A 21,662-nucleotide genomic window follows, 5' to 3' on the forward strand; every position below is an offset into this window, starting at 1 on the left:
TTGAGATAACCCTATTAACATTTTATATCAAAATTATATACCATGATAAAATATTATGGGCACCGTACCTCCACACCTACGGGGGCGTCCGTATGCCAACTGCACCTTTTCTTTTGACGTATTCATCTAGTTATTTGTGAGTAATGATCCTACGAGACCATCCCACACTCATGTATGTAAGACCTCAAAAAATCATCATTAAATGTGACACAGATCTTTATAAAAATTATCACATGGATTTGACTTTTCTAGAGATCTATGTCAAATTTAATAGTAGTCGTTTAAGGTCCTAAACACATGGTTGCGGAAGAGTATGATAGGATCATTACTCTTTATTTATTTATAATTTATATTTTTACATTTTTATTTTTATAAAATATGTGTCTTCAAAAATGCCTCAAAGAGAAATGTAGGTTAAAATCCCTAAATTATTGTTATTAAAGTAAATTCTAAATTTTTCTATTTTACAGATATGCGCTTTCTCTCTCTTCCAGATACCGAAAGGCAAGTCTGCCTTGCTGGCCTTTGGATCGTGATCCAAAGTGTACACCCATCCTCCCTCGCTCTTTTCCACTCAATAATGCAACAAACTAAGTGCGCATCCTATGGACTAATATATATTTACTTGACATTCTTCGCATTTGCAGAGATCATTGTTTTTTGACAAGCAAAAGATGGGGGATGTATTAGCTCAACTAGAGACCAACCTCCGCTGCTCCAAGGTATTTCAAACATTTCTCTGTGATTTGGGTTTGCGTTTTCTCCCCCATATTTTTTTGTTGTTTTCATGGCTTCACTTGAAAATATGAGATGCCTAACATGGTTCTTGTAAATAAAAACGCGAGTCATTCTCTCTCTATGCACCCCAAAAGCCAAAAATCATCTTCTCTCTTCCTCTCTCAATCACCCCAAATGTCCATATTTTGTCTCCCTCAAACCCCACGGACCTAAATCCTTCATTTCCTAAAGTACTGGTTCTGCTTTCTTCAATGCGCATAAATAAAAATGTCACATTTTCACCATGTGACGCATATTGTATATCTTTTTTGAGGTGGAGATAATAAGGAACACACCAGTAGGATCAGTTATAACCAAGAAATCTGGATAAAATTCTTTCACCATTTCTCCCCGTGCTGAAATTTCCAGACAAGAAGGTTTTCCTACTGAAATTAGATGGTAACATGTGGATTTTTGGGAGGCTGAGATTTTTGGTTTAGATTATCAAATAGGAAAATGGTGGATGGATTCTCAGTGGGACGTAGAATTTGTGCACCGTAAAATGAGTTTGGGGTTCATTTAGATAGTCTCCAAGTTTATATTTCACGTACATAGAATGTGTGGTATAGGTCAAATTCATATCAGTAATCAGCACTCATGTGTATTAGTTTCTGAAGGGGAAAAGGTTGAAGGTACAGTTGTTATGTTAGGTTTTCATGGGTGAAAAAGGAAACGAAGTGTTAATGAGGAATCACATTTGTCTTCTATTCCATCAGTGTCTTACCCTTAAGAGAAAATATTTGGGAGCCCATAATATTTCTATTAGCTAGATTTTATACTCTGAGATCTATTGAATATGCAGAATGACAGGCTCTGATAAAATTTTAAATGTTGAAGATTTCGGTTGTGTTTGATTGGTTGAGGCACATTGATGGTTGCAACACTAGCTCACATGTTTGAATCTAACTGCTGAACTACCCTGCAAAGGAAAATCAGATTTTTTTTATTTTTTTTTATGTTTCCTACCTAGTTTATTTTCCTAGAGAATTGTCAATTTGATGCACTGTTAGTTATAATCTACAAAAATGTTGTTGGAACTAAAGCTGTACGACCTCATTAAATATTCAAAGGACAACATCAGATATCCTAATACTCTCATTACGTCCGTTGACTTAATAAGCAGTGTTCTTGTGGAGCAGTAAACATGACAATTTATGATAGTTCTTGAAGCATGATGTCATGTTTTATAAGTGTGGACTCATCATTTTAAAGGAATGTTGGTTAGTTTTTTTTGGAACTGATAAGAAAAAGGTATTTTAGACTTTTAGTTTTATGATGAATGTCCTTGTGCATGTAAGTTTACTGTGATGGAAGTAGGCAGAAGGTTGAGGTATTTCTCAACATTTTTGGCATGTCCGAAATGTGTTTGCAGAATCTGATTTTAGAGCACCAATTTGTCCAAACTGATATATGCTTTGTTGATTCTTGGTAATGTTGTATCTCCAGCATAAACTTACCCAAGAAGAGGAGCATGTCCTGAGAACATGCAAGGCAAAAGCAGTTAGAGATTTCACATTTAGTGCCTGTGTGGCATCTGGAGTTGTGTGGACAGGTAAATCATCTCGAACGTCACAATATTCGGGTGTCATGACAAATTACCAACATTGCCAGTATCCAGTATATATGAGTTAGATGTTAACGATTTATGCATTTTTCTTTCTCTTTTTATTTTATGACTTAAAATTGCAAATTCAAGCATGGGCTTAGGAAGAGATAGAAAGTGTGAGCTTAGGAAGGAAAAAAGAAAAGTGTGAGGAATTGAGTGGAGATGGGCAGTGAGGGGCCGTCCACACTCTCATTCTCACTACTCTCATATCCTTTCCCTGCCTTTCTTTCTTTTGTGCAACTTTATAGCTTTTTTTTAGAATAGTAACTTGCATAGTGAATTATAGTGTTTTTCCATATTACTTTTGGGAACGTTGAAAAAGTTATGCAGACCCAAAATACATGCTCTAAGATTAATTATTCGTTTGCACGTATCTTGGCTGATGACTTGTATATTTGATACTAGGATATGAGATTTAGCTCTTAAATATCCTTTCGAAACCCTTGGATAACGTTTAGTTATAATGATCTTGATAAATCTTGATGATGTCTACTGATCATAAAACATACTGGATTACTATATTCTCGTAGACACTTCAGCATCCTTTACTCACTTCTTATAAACAGGACTTAGCTTGACTTTTCATAACCTTTCAACAGTCCTCATGAGGAAAAGGCATACATATTACCTTCTCATTGAATCTATGGCACCTTCCCATTTTCTTCATCAGTCTTGGGTCAAAGTTTGCGATAAGAAACAAGATAACTCTTTTATTCCCGTGGAACTTCTAAAAGTTCGTATGATACAGATGTCGTCTAGAAATGTTTTTAATTGATTCCCCTAGTAAGCTGGCACTGGGGGTTTTAATAATAAGGTGGAAGGGGCAGATCCAGATGTAATCCAAGGGTCCTATGATTAACTTTTGTGTAGTGATGATGTTTCCGGTGTTTGATTCCGGCATACATGTTTTACCTAACATATATGTGGGTCTTTTATCTTTTCCTCTTTCGATTCATCCACACTCATCAGCCAGGATCCCGTGAAAATTGTCTCTCTTATGAGGAGGAACCTCCCCCTAAAATATGAGTTTCCCTTGTATGGCATTAGATGTCCAAACAAAGGAAACACATAAAGCAAGATCTGCTATGAGATTCATTTCCAAAATGTAGTTATTGCGTCAGTTGTATAGCATCTGATCTCTATTTCGATGGGCATAGCCAGTAACATTCAAACCTCTTATATCTAGTCCTAGAGCTCAATGATTATCTCCGGTTGTATCTGTTCGATTGATCTATCTTATTTGTTTCTTATTGGTAGTGGCTTATCATGTTGTTCACAATGCAATCAAATGTTTTGATTATTTGCGACCTATTTCATAACTTCAACTGATTGATACAAAATACTTGAACTTGTGTATAAGAGATCTTGGTTTGGTTTCTTTCAGTTTGATTAATGTGCCTTTTCTTGTGTGTGACAGTGACACGCAATCTCACTTATGGATTTCGGATCAACTTATCTGGTGGTTAGTAGATGCTCCTCAGAAGCCTGCGAATCTTGACTTCTATTTTTATTGTCTGTGAATCAAAACCACTGGAACTGTTATTGGGAATTTCTTTTGTTTTCACGATTAGATTATAGCTCTGTGGAACTCGTCAACAATAGCCTTAGAATTGGCTGTGTCTAGCTCGTACTATAAGTTTAGATCCGGTCCTATATTAGCTTAGGGAGATATGGCTGTTCATCTGATCAATCATACTCGGTTAGTGATATATTTTGATTCGTTTTACTTCCTTACAAACACATAAATTCTCATGGATAAAAAGCTTGCACTATTGAATACTGTTAATTCTGGTAATTATGGCTTGTTCTCTGTTCAATTTAGGGACATCTGCTGCAATCATTTGGAATGCACCTTAGGCCAGCCTTGTCTAGGATAAAAAATTATGTGTTTTTGGGGAAATTGGTGACGGAATATATTGCTGATGTAGCCACCAAAAAGAACAAAAATATATATATATAGTTATAATTAGGAAGTTTCTTAACACTTGTTATGAAGGTATTTGTTCTACTTTGCAGGAGCTGCTGTCCTATCCGGGATGTGGACATTTGATAATTCCCTGAATTCATGTCTCGATCATATTCTTGCATTAGAGGGAAGCCGCATACAGACGGAGCTAGCAAAACTGTAGTTTCTCTGCTCTAGCTTTTATTTCACTGAGACTAGTAAGCATGTAGAATTAGGAGTGATAAGGACTGGAAGGCTCCACAAGAACCTGCAAAGTACTTTATTAACCCTTTGATCCTCTTCTGAGACCAACTAACCCCACTTTTCCTAATTGGATTTCTGGACATCTTCATCAGATGACCAAAACACAGTATATTTCCTTCGTGAAGTGTCCAAAACATCTTCTGGCTTTGTACTTTTTTGGAAATTCATGGATACCGATATCCTCAAAAACATCCATCTAGAACTCTGATAATTTCCTAAAAGCCTCAAATGCCCCCACTCTAGCAGGAGCCACCATATAACTTGTAGGGTTTCCTTGAGCTCTGAGTTTCCCATTGTGTGGTTTTAGTCATTATTATTCAGATGAGCTACTGAATTGTGTGAGGAATTGCTTTGACAGGATTGTGACAAAGCATCAAGATAACCCTTGGAGAATGAGACTAATGAGTAAATATTTCTATCCTGAGAAAGTTTTTGATGACACTAACCTGGATTCACCAATATCAAGGTGGCGCCACAGGCACTATTTTGGGGAACCTGCTGCACATAAAACTAGTGAAAGCACTGAGAAGCGGGACAAACAAGAAGTTCTACCCAAACTGTTCACCGTTAAGTATTTTAAGCACACCCTAAAGATGCATTGTTTTTATCCACACTATTCATGAAAATCTGGAAGAGTTTGGCGGGGAAGGGGGGACCGACTTTAAGGTTGGCTTTGGTAGATATTGAGTCAGAAGCAGGTAGCCAAGAATATAGCTGTTTTACTCAAATCTCTTTATATTTTATACAGAGAAGTCCTGCTGAAGACGTCATTGCTGATCCCTTTGATTGTATTCTCGGGTATTTGGGGACCAGTGAGGATACAAGCAATGAAACTATCACTATCTCACCAAGAAGGCGTCCGCGTACACGTAAACACCGGCACCGATTACGACACCCAGCTTCCTCAGCGGAGTATGCAAGCCCTTAGAAATAAGTGAGATTTGTCTTGGAGCAAATTTTTTTCGGACTTTTTGGCAACAAAGGTCCCAAAATGTATCCAATTATTTGTTAGGTTTTTTGTGTAGAAGTACAGGAGTGCTTGCATATTGATATACGCACATGCATACATATTTGTATCATATTTGTATTTGGAGTCAAGATGATTTTTTATCTGTTTACTTTTTCAGATAATATAACTCTTTTCATTTATTTAGTAGAAAATCTTCCATAGCTCAACTACATTGTGATGTCTTCCACCACATACTCTGTACAGGTTTGTTCAACATGTGTTCCCGTCTCACTCACATGCACCTGGTTCAGATCTGCTAAAGAGCAAAAACTTATAAGAAGAAAAAGAAGGCGATTATCGGTTGACACCAACCGAGCATGTTTAAACACCTAGATATGGAGGTTTCTCCTGCTATTTAGTTATAATGGAACATAATTATCTATGAGAGATGAATGAATATGCATGATGGTTTCAGTTGACATGTGCCTATGATGAATATGTATGATCCCTCCATTTTCCTATTAATACGAGAGAGAGAGAGAGATTGTAACCGAGTGATCTGTGCTGTGATTGATGGTATCGTCTCCGCGAGACCTCATGCAGGAAAAAAGTCCTTAATTTACAGGATATTTGTCCAATAGCGCCATAAATGGTTGAAACTTTATTTTCGGCCAGGTCTGGTGAAGCGAGTGACCCATTTCCCTGACTTTTTTTTTTAGTTTTTTAAAAAATCAACTTTAAATTAAGGCACATTTCTACTTTTTTCGAATTTTATTTGTTTTCTACTGACAGCAGAGTGGGTTTGCGAGGGTACCAATGGCCTTGCACGCGTTGTAGTTAACTTCCTTATTGCCACTTTTATACAGAGACCAACCCATTGAATTCCATTATTCGCAGATGCCTCATTTCCCACCTCTCCGTGATGTCAGATGCCCATCCCATCCCCTTCGTGATGGGTCTTAAAGCTCTCTCTCTCTCTACTTGTTAAGCAAAAGCAAACATATTCCAGATGGGTCTCAAAGCTCTCTCTCTCAGATTTAGAGATCAATAATACCTCTCCCACTCTCACAAAAGATTTTGGGGTCCAGGATGGCTCTCTAGAATTAGAGGTCAAGGATACCTCTCTCTCTCTCTCTCTCTCTCTCACTCAGAGAACTGGAAAATTTTAAAATACACTACAGAACTGAATTTTCAGAGCATAGAAATGTATTACAGATTCATGCTTTTCATGAAACTGCTTCACAATTTATATACCAAATTATACCATCAACAATCTGAGTTTGATTTATTTTACAAAAGTGCACACTTCAAAAGTTGCAAACTGTACAAAATCACAGCAGCAACATTCTGCACTGCTATGGCCCCTATAATTATTTCTCCCAATAGGAAAAAAACAAAAAGCAAAAAAGAAGAGGCTAAAACCACATCGCACTCCTTTTGAGCATTCATTCATCTTATCTTAGTGCTACAAAAATCATATTAACTTTTTTTTCTTAAATTTCACAGTTCATGGGATCCAAAAATCATGGCGCAGAATTTACAGGAATTTCTTGGGGCATGGGTGAACTCTGGGCATCCAATTGCTGGGAGACAACAAGCTGTTGCAACGGTTTCAGTGCCGATGCGAGCTGTGCAAATGAAGGTCGCAAGTTTGGATCACTGCATAAGCAAAATTAAGCATATCATCTTCTTATAATCTAAGGAATGACAAAGGAAACAAAACTCTCTCTCGCTCTCTCTCTCACACACACACACAAACACAGGTGACAAAATATCATTTTCTTCCAACATAGCCTACAAAGAAATTATGGGAACATATGTACGAGATGTAGAATTAACATAACACATAGTTTAAAGAAAAAAGAAACTAAGACTATAATAGGATCAGATGCGCCTCTCTCTCTCCATCCACACATGCATGTGAAGGTGTAAGCAAGACAACCACATTCTGAAATGTCTATTACCAAAATTCACCAGATAATGGGTACCATCCATGGAAACTATAGTGCGAGTGATGCTTGTGGAATGAGAAAAGCAAACAGTCCAAGTGAATTATTCCAGCACATTTTGGGGTTTTTTTTAGCGCGATAAATTATATAAATATATGCAAAGGCAGAAAATTCTTACGTTTGCCAACACTCCCAGATGATCCTAGCAACCAAGGGATCAACTTCTTTTGGAATGTCGAGGCGGCGATTTTGGAAGCCTACAGCACCGACCACCTGCATTGGGTTCATCCCACTCCATGGCATTCTCAATGTTGCAAGCTCCCATAATATAATACCAAAGCTATATACATCACACCTGATAAAAATTAAGAACACAATATCACTAGCTATCCTGTCTTATATATCACATGAAAGAGGGCATAAAACCCACTACGTTTTTACAGAAGGGATTGACCAAAAAGAAAATACTAAGATCCCCAAACAATGAATTTGGCTACCGACTGAAAGGGAACATAATTTTTAATGTGTGCCTGCTTTGCAAAGGAGATGAGGAAACAAGAGATCACTTGTTCTGAACTGTCCTTTGGCATTTGGATGTGGGCTCTCAATCCGCTGGGGTTTTCATTAAATATTGAACAGATATTCCACGAACATCTTAACTTACCTCTATTACCAAAGATTGGGATGTTAATTTGGAAATTCTTTCATGCAGCAATTTTTATGGGAAACATAGAAAGAAAGAAATAGGAGAACTTTTCAAGGTGACCTTTTTTATGAGAAAGGTTAAGTCAAAGGATTAGGTATCTGTAAGGAAGGAGTGCTCTGGGTTCTTATAACAGGTTTGATTTGCAATCTCAAGGAGGTGGTCATAATGGAATATATTAAGAGGAGAGATGTGGGACAGTGGAAACCTCTTCCTTTTGGTTCGATTAAATTGAACTTTGATGGGAGCTCTGTTGGTGATCCTGGGACTGCTGGCTTTGGGGGTTTAATTTGGAACTACAATGATAATGTTTTGGTTACCATTTCAGGGCCATGTGGTGTTGCAACGGCTGATGAAGGCTATCCTTCAAGGCCTTAGATAATTGTAGAAAAAAATATTAGTAATATGATGCTGGTTGAAGGTGACTCACTGAATGCAATAAGATGGTGCAGAGGTAATAAGATGGTGCAGAGGTGAGCAGAAAATCCCTTGGGAATCAAGAACAATGATCTTTTGAAATTCAGGATATCTGTTCTAGATTGGTGGTGTCTTTTGTAAATGTACATAGGGTAATCAATGAGGATGCTGACAATCTTGCCTTGCCAAGCAAGGGGGGTAGAGACAATTTGGAGGTGATCTGGATGCATAGTAAGGTCGATTGAGTTTATTTTGAGAAGTATTTTTGTATTTGATTATCTAATAAAATTTTGGTAACTTAGTTCTCTCATAAAAAAAAAAAGAGTGCTCAGGATGTTGTTAGAGATTTCTCTATTTTTTTATAATCAAAACATTGTTCATCCACTTGATATGGTTCTTGACTGTTCTCAAAAGAGGAACATCTTTGAAGTATGAGAAAATGCAGAAAGACCATTGGGCTAACTGAGCAATAGAATTATGTTGTTGACAATAGATGTAACAAATCACAAGTGTGCATGTTCCATGCACAAAGCACATGATATAGATGATAAAACTCACTTCTCATTGGAGGGTTCATTGCGCAGAACTTCTGGTGCCATCCACTCCGGCTAAAACATGGAAATGGTATCAGTAAGACAGGTATCCAAAAAACATACCCAAAATTTACAAAATTAAGAATTCAAACATCATTCAACAATGACAAAATTGGCGGATAAGGAAGGTTGTCCTATTCATTATACCGTTCCTGCAGTGGACTTTGATGATAGAAAAGTGTTGTGCTTCATACGTGACAGGCCAAAATCACAAACCTGCAAGAGTTTTTCAGTTAGTGGAACCTGGACATTATTAGAATAATCAAAATTGATTCCTCATTAATCCCAGAACATGACAAGGCTATGTGTAGAGAAAGTTTAAGGGAAATAGAAGTGCATTTTTTTGTACAATGCATGGAGTCAAAACCAAAGTTATCTTAAAGGAAGAGACTTCGACAAGTTTCCCTGATTATACAAGCTCTAAAGCCAAGATCTCAACCATGAATACTAGAAACTTAGTCCAGAACTAACACCCAAACTAACCAAAATTTCAACATCAACCCAATGACAGCTACACTTATATCCACTAAAAACATCTCCAGAGGCCCTCTCCTTCAACCCCTCTAAAATATGCCCAAACCCCCTATTCTTCTAATTTCTCTATACCCATGACAGCAACACCCCCATCCCCTACAGGTATATCCCTGCAATCATGCACTGTTTACGCTGTGACATTATCCAATTAACCACTCAGTCACGCCCCACTCAAAACACAAGGAACCATCACCACTCCAAATATCTTTGAGATCTTTTTAGCCAATGAAGTTGGCACAGTAAGTGCTCTCCCCAACGACCCTGATAAAATATCACTTCTGCCATCTTCCTTTTGACATCACAACCATGAACTAAATGGATCATCCACCCTTTTTATGTAGCCAAATTACCCTCCATATACACTATATTTCTCAAGAACATCTTTAGATGTATGTGACTAATTTCATCATCATCATCGGAGCCTTTCCCAACTAATTAGGGTGGGCTGCACTAACCCTGGTCTGCCATTCTGCTATATGAAGAGCCATACTCTCAGTGAGACCGTAAGTCCCCATATCTTTAGATGTGACTACTTTCAAAACCTTAATTGCGAGAAGCACCAAATAAGATCTCTACAATGTGGGACACAAGAAATCATGGTTTGCATTGGTCTCCAGACTTCAAGTTCCTCTGAATCATTTGTTTAATAGTGGTAGAGTTACCCACAGTCGAAATGGTAACTTGATTCACAACTCTCAGATCATAACTTAGTTTTCAAATGTTGTCGTTTGACACCGTCTAATTAGCGAGCTCTAATTTTTAACCCAAAAAAAAAAACTCAGAGAACCTTGTATTTAGATGGCATTGCCTTGCCCAAACCAATGCTTCTATAGTGATCCAAAGGAACTCATCTTGAAATCGTCTATTCACCTGTCTTCTGCTCCACTCCCAAATATGATACCTATAAATTCCCAGTAACTAAGTTCCAAACCTCAATGTGATTTTGTAAATCAACTGCCACTCATTTAGTTCCAATGAGAGGGGTTCTTAATATTTAATTGTAGTTTCAATTGATAGCAGCATGAATGTGCAAGGTATGACTGGCAATGTCGCAGGAACTGCATCATAACACCTAACTCTACTAGACTCTCTTTAAAATTGATCTATATAAACAACATACTTAGGTCACAGGGCATTTAACTTTCATGTGGCTGAACAACAAAAATCAATCTGAATTTTTTTACTTTGTTTTATGTTGCAACAAGCATCAGATTTAGACCAACCATATTTAGGTATACTTTTCAATGCAGCTAAGATAGTAAATTCAACAGCACATGCAATTTTTCAAGAATGGGTGATCACCAAAAAAATAAAGGACAAACCGACCTTAAAATCAACAAGCAACCACCCAATGGAATAGACATGATTAACCACTTCCACAGAGAATTTCTCATGGCATACAACATACCTTAACATTCCAGCTCCTGTCAACAAGCAGATTTGGTGACTTCAAATCACGATGGACAATAGTTGGCGTGCTACTATGCAAGCAATTCATTCCCTTTGCCTGCAATACAAGGTGGGCTCGTCCCTTAGGAGAATTCGAATAATAGATGCAATAGTTTATTTTTTCATAATAGCAGAGATGGTATCATGGTCACTTAGGTCATACCACATCAAGTGCCATTTTTATTCTGCGTTTCTCATCAATCTGACAGTTTGGACGATGAAGAAGCCTGTATAAGCTTCCCCTACATAAATAAAAGAACCGCAACATTAAACCAAAACAAATTGACAATTGAAAAAAACATAAGCATGAATGTAATTGCAATTCAAGTAAAACAAAACGACTGCAAGGCTGTAATTTCCAATACATTCTCAAATCCATTACATGGATGAACCGTGTTAAAAACATCACAAATTAATTGTAGCTTCCCAGAAAAAATGTTTTTCTTCATTATAAAGCGCCTAATGGAAACTGAAGAAAACAAAACACAGGGCCTCATGTGATATACTAAATGGTTTTAAGTTGAGATGAATCAACCAAAGAAACAGAGGTAAAACGAAGAAATATTGAAGAGCCTAAACAACAGCAAGTTGGAGAAATTATTTAATTGGTTATGGATTTGCTTAGAAGGAACACACATCTACAGTATACCTCTCCCCTGACTTATTAATAAGTGAAAAATGCTACAAATATAGAGATGCAAAAAGTACATGGCTTGTAACTCTTAAAAGGAGTGTGAATTCATTCCAAATTGTTCAACACTTATCTACATGCATTTTTTACGAGAAAATTTTCAGTTATCTTGTTAGCATCCCAAGGAATGGGAAAAGAGCAAGTCCGTAGTTTACAATCATAACTGCAAAAACAAACTCATTCCATAATGGTGGCAACAATATCACGTCATTAATAATCCCTAATTTGAGATGAAAATCTTCCACTCCTTTACAAGCCTCACAGCGCAGTCTAATACAAGTAAAATCAAGAGCGCACAGGGCGAACCTCACAATGAATATTAACTTCGACTGCAACAGCAATAACTAGGTCATAAAGTGTACCACAAGCAATCATCTATAGGCATTAAGCACTTTTTTTCTTTTTTTAGAAGGAAAAGCTTTTGGATCTTGAAATTCTAAATATTAAGGATTGCATATCAAATAATGTCAATGTAAATTCTGGTGATCGAAGCGTCTCAGAAGGATAAACGATGCAAATAACTGAAAATCCATCTGAGATACCTTGGAAGGAATTCAGTAACAATAGAGAGGTTAGGCGGACGAGTTACAGCACCCATGAAAAGTACAACATTTGGATGGCGCAACCTGCGCATTATTCTCACCTGACATAACAACCAAAAGCAGGTTCATCACTAATGCTTTATCGTGACCCACAAATGAGATTGAATCGAAGAAAAAAATAAGTATAGAGACAAACAGGAATGCAAAAAATACTATTGTGAGCATCAATCGCAAAAGGCAATTTTCAGTTTTTCACATACTTCACTTCTAAATTCTTCGATTGCATCCCCTGAAAAATCTTGATCTAAGAACTTCTTGACAGCCACTTCCTGTGAAAGAGAAGAAAATAAGAGCTGCTTTAGAAAATATGAAAAGTGGAAAAATAAAATTCTAGAAAGGATAAATATCACGAAGTTCATGAAGCTCCCGAAAAACATTCATGAAGTCCATTCCCCACAGAGACAACAATAACATTCACAAAGCTCAATACATATTAGCATTTAAAGTTCACACAAAAGAATCACATAGATATTTCAAAAGAAGAAGCTTAGCTATCACAACCTAGGTCTCAATTTAAAAAATAAAAAAAACTATTTCTCACAAAAATATCATTATAAACATTTCATTCAAAAAATGATTGGCGTTTTAAGAGATCACCTAAGAGCAAGATATAGATAAAGAAATTTACAGCTAACTGTTCTAAATCCAGGACCACAACTCGGTTACGAAGATCCAATAAAGAAAGGAAAAAAAAGTAGATTCACTTCTTGCTATTAAAAATTAAATATTTGAAAATAACATTAAGAAGATTCTCATCAACAACACAAAGGAAAAGAAAACCATTGTTCTATTTGATGGTAAAATTTCAAGTCATCAACTTACCGTGCCATTCCAATCTGCATGGTACACTTCTCCATAGGAACCTAACACATGAAACAATGGAAAATATTACACGCTCATAATATTTTTACTCAATAAAGGCTGAAAGTAGACTTCGGATACAAAAAGAACTCAAAAGGAAAGGTGAATCTAACTACAAAAACAAAAACCAGTAGCAGAAGAAATGGCAAATATTGAATTTTTCAAAAGCAAAGAAATTGATTTCAAAGAAATAAGTAGGATGAATCACATCATCTGAAGCTATATTTAAAAAAGAATTCAATCAAAAATAAACCTCAGACAGCAATAAAAGTCTTTTAAATTTTTAAAGTTTTTGTAAGCCCAACAAAAGTAAGAGACGCAGAACATTATGTTAGAAGCATAAATTTCAAAATGTTACTCATTAAAACCCAATGACCTCAACGGTTAATTACTTTAAAAGGGTTTTTGCAAAGAGTACACAAGAAAGGCAGGGGCCCAGAAAAAAACAATTATATAGGAAAATAAATAAAGATTAAAACAAAACAAAATATATAAAAAATCAATCATGAGATTGCAAAAATACATACAGCACAAATAAGATCAAAATTCAATCTTCAAAACAGATACAAGTTCAATAGAAGTGCAAGGTTACCTAATCCAATCCTTTCGCCCACAACAAGGTCTTCCCATGGGATTTCCCATTCTGATACATCGTCTAACATTGGATCTAGTCTGCTTAAACCTCGACGAACAGGACCTGGATTCTCTTGGTCATTTGAAGTCAATTTTGGCTCCATGAATCTATCATTGGTGCATTTTCTCTTATCAATATGGTATTTTCTGTTTCTTGCAGGTTCTTTTGATTCATCTACCACACCATAATTATCCATAGCTATTCCATCTCCAGGATTACCCATAGGCCGATTATTTCCAAGAGCCAATGGATCCAAAATCCCATTCGATGGTGAGTATGACCGCTCGACTCCAGCAGAACCACCCACACAAGATAATTCAGTGCCCCCAACTTTTGAAGATATCGATGAGTCCCCACTATCATATGGCATATTTACAACATTACCCACTGAAGTATTTTCTGTGTCATTATCAACACTGCCTGTCCTAGAAGAGTTTAGAGAACCTAAAGCCTGAGGAGTACGGAAAACCGAAGAATCTAGCTCCCCATTTTTAGAAGCATCTGAGTTCATCAGAGATGCTGAAGCATTTGCAGCTTTTATGTCCACATTGTTCCTTGGAAACAACCCCTCCCCAGATTCCTGTTGCTTTGTTCTAGGAATCTCATTGCGGTTCTTCCATGCTAAAGGAAGAGGTGGTCTACCAGGACCCAAATAGATGTTCTCTCGACGCCGCTGATATTCAAAGATTTTCTTCTCACCAACTTGATTCTGGGCTGGGATTTTACCAGCTCCAGTCTTTTGGAATGGATTGAGGTCAGCAAATAGATTTTCTGAGTCCATATTATCCTGAGTAGGTGGCACCACGTTCCTTTTCTCATTCACACCATCACATACTATAGAGCTTCCACAGTCACCTCTTTGCTTGGAAGAAGAAGTTGCCCCTGCAGAGGAAGAAAGCTGGAAGTCTTGATTAACTGGTACTACACCTTTCAAAATCCCATCAGACCTGTTTCCATGATTCATAGAAATTGCCCCACCATTAGGGCTGGGAAGAGGCAACTGGGAAACCACTTTTCCAGTTCTTGAACTCACATCTAAAATTCCATTATTTCTCATGATGGGCACTTCGTTGGAGGTTCTACGATCCCTATTGCGGTCATAACCTGTCCTTGGGAGCAAGTTCCTATTTGATCTCTGGTCATCCATAGGAACATCTTTTGCTGGTAGAATGTCAGCAGGAATAAGCGTTCCAGGTGCTCCCATTAGATCCACCAAAAACTCCCTATTGCAAAAAAAAAAAGAAAAGAAATTAGAATGAAACCTGCCATAAGCACCAAAATATTTAGACAACCCGAGATTGCTTAATCCATAGAGGTATAGAGGAAGCCCTAAGGATGTCCCTTATTCTATTTGAACAGACCAGTAACACAGTTCACATAAATAAACATAAGTGCAGAAGACAAAAACCCTTTAGAACTCAAAAATATGCCTCCAAAAAGTGTGAGCTCTCAAACTGCCCTTTTTTATGGTCCAGCACCCTTTAAATATCAATAGCAGAATGTGTGCTGAGATAGTACACCTGCACTAAAACCAATTCCTAATGGAAAATCATCTCTGTGCCCACTCCCCAACCATCCCACAGGTGTTTTTAGTGTTTAACTGAGAACTTCAGAGATGCAACTTCTCAAGAATATCCACAATCTAAATAAAAACAGAAAGGAAAAATAATCATAGCAAGTGAATCCCTCACTCTAGGGGTCCCCCAGTGATCGTACTTCCTGTGCCATTAATGTAAACCCCTTTTCAGATTTCCAAAGGTGGCAACATAAAAGAGAATCCCATATTGAAATCAAGTCAAAGGAGTTCAAATCAAACTAAATAAGCAAAACAGTAAACTATCAATGAGTGACCATTCACAAAAAGGAAAGGTAAACAACAATGTCTAACAAAATAAGTAAGAGTAATGGCTCCAATTATAAACCTTTGATCCTCCGATTTGATAATGACGACTGCACCGTCATCAATACCAGTGTAGAGGCTTCCTTTAACTAGTCTGCACAGGATACCAACTGTATCAGCTAACACCTGCAATTAGGAAGAAGATAATTTTGTTGTATAAATGAAGAGGATTTAAAGTTAGATAGGATAAATCTTGATCAAATTAATCCACTCAATATGATAAAATACAGCTGAAAGATCATGAAGAATTACACCACAGATATTCTCAAGATCATGAAGCTTTTTCTTGTTTTAACTGTAAGGTCATGAAGACTTGCTCATCTAAAGTTCGGTAACTTCTGTAATCATTTTTTATTTTTGGAAGGAAATAGATATTCCAAACTATTTACAGTTCCAATGGTCCAGAGTACCCATTCGGTGCCTAACGACACGTATACATGATTTAACTTGGAAGGTTTAATAGAGTTAAGACAGCATAATTGTAAATTATCAGAAGTAAAATTTAGCCTAGGTTGTAACAGTAACAACAAATACTATGATCCCTCTCAAAAAGAATTTAAGCCTGATAATGACATTTTGTATATCATCATGGTTTAAATTCCGATCAAAATATGAGGCTTGAACTCTATTGCCCGATCACAGTGAGGCACTGAAAGGTATCACTGTATGTGCTGTTTCCAACACATGTACATTAGATCTTAATAGATGATCTTACATTACTAAATGTCCAGTTAAATGTTCCCTAACATTCTAAACAATTTAACAAATATAGAAACAGAGTTTAACCGACAGAATCGACTACAGGGTTCTTGCTAATCAAACAAGCTAAGAATAATCAGAAGGAATCATAACGTCCAATTTTGATTTAATAATGGAAAATGATGATAAGAGGCTTCTTCAGTGCCAAAAGGTTGGAAATAACTTAGTTACATGAATGAGAGAAACAATTTTAACACGTAGTTAAGTTTACATTCTTTGGTAAATTATACTCCACAATCACAGTATGTCCAGTTAGAAGTTCACAATAAACATCATTGAAGTTCTAAGACAATGTGGCTTCACTTGTATAGATTTCTGATTGATTAAACCACCATAATGCCTTGTCATGTTACTCATGTATAGGAAAACTCAAAAATTCATGTCTCCATATTTTCGCTAAAACTAACTTCTATCATAAAAGAATGATGGGTATGCTGATTTCAACAGATAACAACCTTATCAATTGTGTTTAACCTAAAAAACACAAGACTTCTATTTGGGTTTAATACTATTGATGTTTAATATTGCAACACAGCTGTTTAGATAAAGGATTGTACTTATGATTCTGGAATGGATCCCATAAATCAGCACATCAAAGTAAGTTTTGCATGGTGCAAAGATTTCTAAGAGATGATTGTCCATTGAGCATGCAAAATACAAAACGACCAGAATATATGTTAACGGAAATGTAAAGACTTACCTTGAACAGCAGAGCCCTGTGACGTGAAATCCCTATCTTCAAACACCCAATGGGATAAATATTAGTGTGCAGGGTAGCTTGCAATTCAAAACTTCTTTCCATCCATCTTGCCAGCATATCATTGGCATCTCTGACAGGCCCCCCCATGTGTTCCGAAACAAGATCAGCAATCCTTTGGACCAACCCACAATTCAATAAGCCAACCTCAGGTGCATGGCAATCCAACGCAATACAGCGTGCAACTTGCTCCATCTCATCAAGAGCAGGATCAATAGCACGATTCACTATTACAACTTCATAACTAGAAGCACCAGTAGTCATCTGAAGATCAACAAGAGAGGGCATCCCTTGGGAAGATGGATCAGCTGAAAGCCCATGTATGTCATAAAACCCATCCAGCACTTTGTCCTCATAATCTAGAACATCATAATCCTGCAACAAAGCACCGCATAAACAATTCCTTAGAGCAGATGAACTGACAGAGAATGAAACGAGACATTTTTTGCTTTGACAAGCTTAAAAAAATTAGCATACACCTAGTTCGAAAAAAATAGTTTAATGAAAATCCTTCCTTATAATGATTAAAAAAAGAAAAGAAAAAAAGAGAGGCCAGAAAGGAGCTGAACAGATTCAATTTTCTCAATCATTTAGATTTTGGAAAATATGCTCCCAAGTTTCTTCTAGAAATATCATTATGCTATCCATGGAAGTAGAAATGTTGGGTTTCAGGGATAAACTTTCTTGTACCTATCTAAGAATAAATAAGGATAGCAACTATCAACGCTATACGTAACTGCATAGAGAAATCGACATTGCAAATATATTATTATAAAAATACAAATATCACAAAAGCCATTGACAACCAAACACACACAACTCCAAATAGAAAATAAATAATAAAACAAAAAGAAAATGCCAACTAGAACAACCACACAAAATTGCCTTGCAAACATCCATTAAAGTTGGGTTTTCTAATCATGTATGGTGAGGGATTCAATTCTTAGTCCCCTCTATTATGGACATTCCTTCATACCCATCAGTTTCATGTGGGAGGCTAATGACCAAGATATTGCATCATATATGCTTCTCTTCATGACCTCCCACACCTCTCTTGCTTTGATTTGGAAAATTCAACGGTCATCCTTCCATGTTTGCCACAGGATTAAAAGGAAAATATGTCATGATAATGTGCCCTCTCTATCCACATCATCAATGGCCATTCGTCACAATGATTCAGCAACTTCACTGACCCAATCCAAGAAACTCCAAATAAGTTACATGGCCCCACTACACCACAACAAAGTAGAGAATGGACCATCATCTCCTAGTCTTCTCTCTTGAGTTCTCTACTCTCTTCGTCTCCTTTTCCTTTGCAGATACTTTTGGCGATTATTGGTTTTCTTACTGCTAGCTTTGGTTTGTGGCACATATCTTGCAGTACGTGGAAGATGCAAATATGGCAAGCCCGTTTATTTCATACTCTCTTTTTCCCCCTCTCTTTCGCTTCCTTTCTCTCTCCTCCTTTCTTCAAATTTCTCCCCATTCTCTCTTCTGATTCTCTTCCTCCTCTTACAGGCTTCTCTCCTATCACCTCTTTCCTTTTCTATGTTAACCCTTCTTTTTTTTGAATAAAATGCTAACCCAATTTAGGGCTGCTTTTTCGCCTTTTTCTCTCTCACACTCCTGGATCTTCTTTGATAATCTGAGCACCCATTTTGTGGGCCGCCTTTTACCACACCTTGTAGTTATTGTATACGGTTATTATTTATTAATATAAAGTTAACATTTTCCCCAAAAAAACAAAAATATCTAAGTCTATTATATTTCACTTTACCCTCTCTGTGTCTAGCCCACTCCAATGACCATACTTGTGTACTTCCCTGTGTTTTCAAGAGTTCCTATAGCTCATTGGTCTGCAGTTTCTTAAAAATTTCAATAGAATTTAAGATTTTCTGTAGTTCATTAGTTTGCAGTTCCCTAACAAACTCATAATCTCAAATGACCTTGCACTAGCATTGTTAAAGATTCAATAAAAAATTCAAGGAATTCCATCTCCAAACATCAAGACTTAAGATCACCTGATCCCCAATAACCCAGAAAAAAGCAGCAAACTCACTTGCACTGTTCTGAAATTTTGTTTGGATTAGATACATCATCCGTTATCAGAGCATCTAATAAAATAACTAGGATGGATCTTCTTATTTATGATACCATAACAATTGCAATATCCCGACCGCGCCCTGCAAGGAAAATGCAAGTAATAGCTCTTTGAAATATAATATACTCCCAATTTCCCGCAATCAGCATTATTTTTCAGCAGTCACACTGATTATAGGTGGGAACCATTGCCTAAATTTGCAGTAATTGTCAAATAACCAAGATGAAAATTGAACTCAATAATCACTATCTAGAGAGATGCAAAACCGTAACAAACACAGGGACCCTCAACTGCAACCAATTCAAATAGTATAAAAGGGGCAAAATGACAAATAACGGTCAAAACAAAAGAAACTCAGCAGAGAGGGAGAGAGCAGAGGAGGAATTCCGCCAAATGCCCGAATGAGTAACAAGGTACAGAGAAAGAAGGGAGAGATAAAGACTTCTCTGTTAAAAGTAATACAGGAAGGGAACGAGGGGAACAAGGAGAGAGAGAATTAGAAAGATAAAATATGCAAACCTTCCCAATAATGGCCTCAGATAGATATAAAGAAGATGAAGACCTAGTAAGGCGTAGAGTAAAGAAATGCACATGCCAGACAGGTAAGAAATAGACAGAGGAAAGATGAAGACCCATCCAACAACAACAACAGAGATAGAAAGAAACCAAAATCACAGGTATATAGAGAGAGAGAGGCAAGATATGAAGCATACGTACCCAATATCTCCTAGAAAGACACTCAGCCAAGTCCTCTGTCTGAGAAGAACCAGACTGCATATGCCCTGACCCCAAAATCACAGCTTTACCCTGATCCTTTGCCCTAAATTCTGAATTCGAAGCACTGATCGCCAGGGCAAGCTGGACCTGAAATTCCTCCTCCGAAGAGAAGTAATCATTTTTATCCTCAGTTAATAGCCGTGAACCTGCAGAGCCCTCGCCTCCTGGTGATGAAGAAGGGGAGGGGCTTTGAGGAGGAACACCATTAGGACTCCAAGAAACAGCGGCTCTATGATCTGAACCACACGATTGCGCGGGGGAAGCGGCTCCCGGGTCGTTGGATCGAGGTGGTTCATGGCTGCTGCCTATATGAAGCTTTCTGAGAATGTGCTTCATCTGAAACAGAGCGCGATGGAGATGGAAACTTTTCTCTCTCTACCTCTCCCTCTCACTCTAGGTTGAGTTGGAGGCCTTTCTCTCTAGATGGACGCCTCTCACTATCTCTATCCTTGAGAACAAAGCTCTTCCCTCTTCGAGGTATGGAGATTTTTCTCTAGGTTTCTCTCTCCTCTGTCTGCAACGAAAGGTGTTTGTCACTCTAGGTTTCTCACTCTACAAGACTACACAACTAATCGGCCTTCTTCTTTCTCTCTCTACGAATTCGTAGTTTTGTCTCTCTCTTTCGCTCTCTGCTGTAAATGGTTATTCTCTCTCTAGGTTTTCTCCTCCATTCAGGAATCCTTTTTTTTTTTCTCGGTTCTCTGCAACAAACGGGTTTTAACATGGACAAACAAGCCAAAAGCACGGAGAGAAACATTTGTGCATTGAACATTTGCTTAACAAAGACCCCGATATTTTAGAAAAATATCGTAATTACCCTTACCTTTTCGATGTTGGTCGGCTTCAACGAAATGGGGAGCAACAAACTGTATCTCTCGATCTACCACGTACATCGAAAAATGACTAAATTATCTTGAGTTTTTGAATAAATAGCAAGACCACCCCACCATTTGGAATAGTACAAAATTGGCCCTTGATGTTCAATTGAAGTATATAATGAGAACATTTCTCCTTAAATATATATATATATATATATAAAAGGGTGCGGTTTGTAGAGAGTCGAGGCTCTAAACCATCAAATTGGAGCCCACCTTCAAATAGTTTCGAGAAATGTGATTTCAATACTAAAAGTATTTGTGATAGTCTTCAAATATTCTTTATCTCTAATTATAAATTTTAAAAATAATGTAGATTGAGCAGATCTATGAAAGCTTTAAAATCTTGAAAATTAACGGTCCAAAAATGCGTTACAAGATGCATTATTTCCAAAACTTGAAATCCATTTTTTTTTTCTATATCCATGCATCTTGATGCCGAGATGATCAAATTGAGAATATTTGAGTATCAAAAAACCTCTTATGGTAAAATGTTTTAGGTAGGCTCTAATGTGATTA

General features: G+C 37.1%; 2 protein-coding genes across 8 annotated transcripts; one reads left to right on the forward strand and one right to left on the reverse strand.

The window, feature by feature from the left end:
• Positions 1–474: 474 nt before the first annotated feature.
• Positions 475–6,020, forward strand: LOC18421393 (uncharacterized). 7 transcript variants are annotated; one of them, XM_088861811.1, is made up of 8 exons: positions 475–544; positions 648–722; positions 2,224–2,329; positions 3,801–3,845; positions 4,400–4,508; positions 4,951–5,158; positions 5,341–5,526; positions 5,806–6,020. In XM_088861811.1, exons 2-7 carry the CDS (start codon positions 675–677, stop codon positions 5,518–5,520), a joined length of 696 nt encoding a protein of 231 aa, XP_088717937.1. In that variant the 5' UTR covers positions 475–544; positions 648–674; the 3' UTR covers positions 5,521–5,526; positions 5,806–6,020. The 7 variants fall into 7 exon arrangements, 6 of the variants coding, with proteins under 6 accessions (XP_088717937.1, XP_006826254.3, XP_088717936.1 ...); XM_006826191.4 differs by lacking the exon at positions 5,806–6,020 and having other exon boundaries at positions 5,341–5,768; XR_016051995.1 differs by lacking the exon at positions 475–544 and having other exon boundaries at positions 636–722; positions 4,951–5,258.
• Positions 6,021–6,764: 744 nt separating this feature from the next.
• EDR1 (Protein kinase superfamily protein) lies at positions 6,765–20,826 on the reverse strand. The gene is made up of 13 exons (XM_006826192.4): positions 20,209–20,826; positions 17,334–17,765; positions 15,897–16,000; positions 13,933–15,197; positions 13,302–13,342; positions 12,680–12,748; positions 12,420–12,520; positions 11,350–11,428; positions 11,146–11,244; positions 9,351–9,419; positions 9,169–9,218; positions 7,669–7,845; positions 6,765–7,200 (listed from the first exon to the last, which is right to left on the reverse strand). The coding sequence occupies exons 1-13, from the start codon at positions 20,602–20,604 to the stop codon at positions 7,065–7,067; spliced, it is 3,018 nt and encodes a 1,005-aa protein (XP_006826255.1). The 5' UTR covers positions 20,605–20,826; the 3' UTR covers positions 6,765–7,064.
• Positions 20,827–21,662: the final 836 nt, after the last annotated feature.

Source organism: Amborella trichopoda, chromosome 3, assembly GCF_054954075.1.
Source record: "Amborella trichopoda isolate Santa Cruz 75 chromosome 3, AtrichopodaSantaCruz75HAP2 v2.0, whole genome shotgun sequence".
Classification (NCBI taxonomy): domain Eukaryota; kingdom Viridiplantae; phylum Streptophyta; class Magnoliopsida; order Amborellales; family Amborellaceae; genus Amborella; species Amborella trichopoda.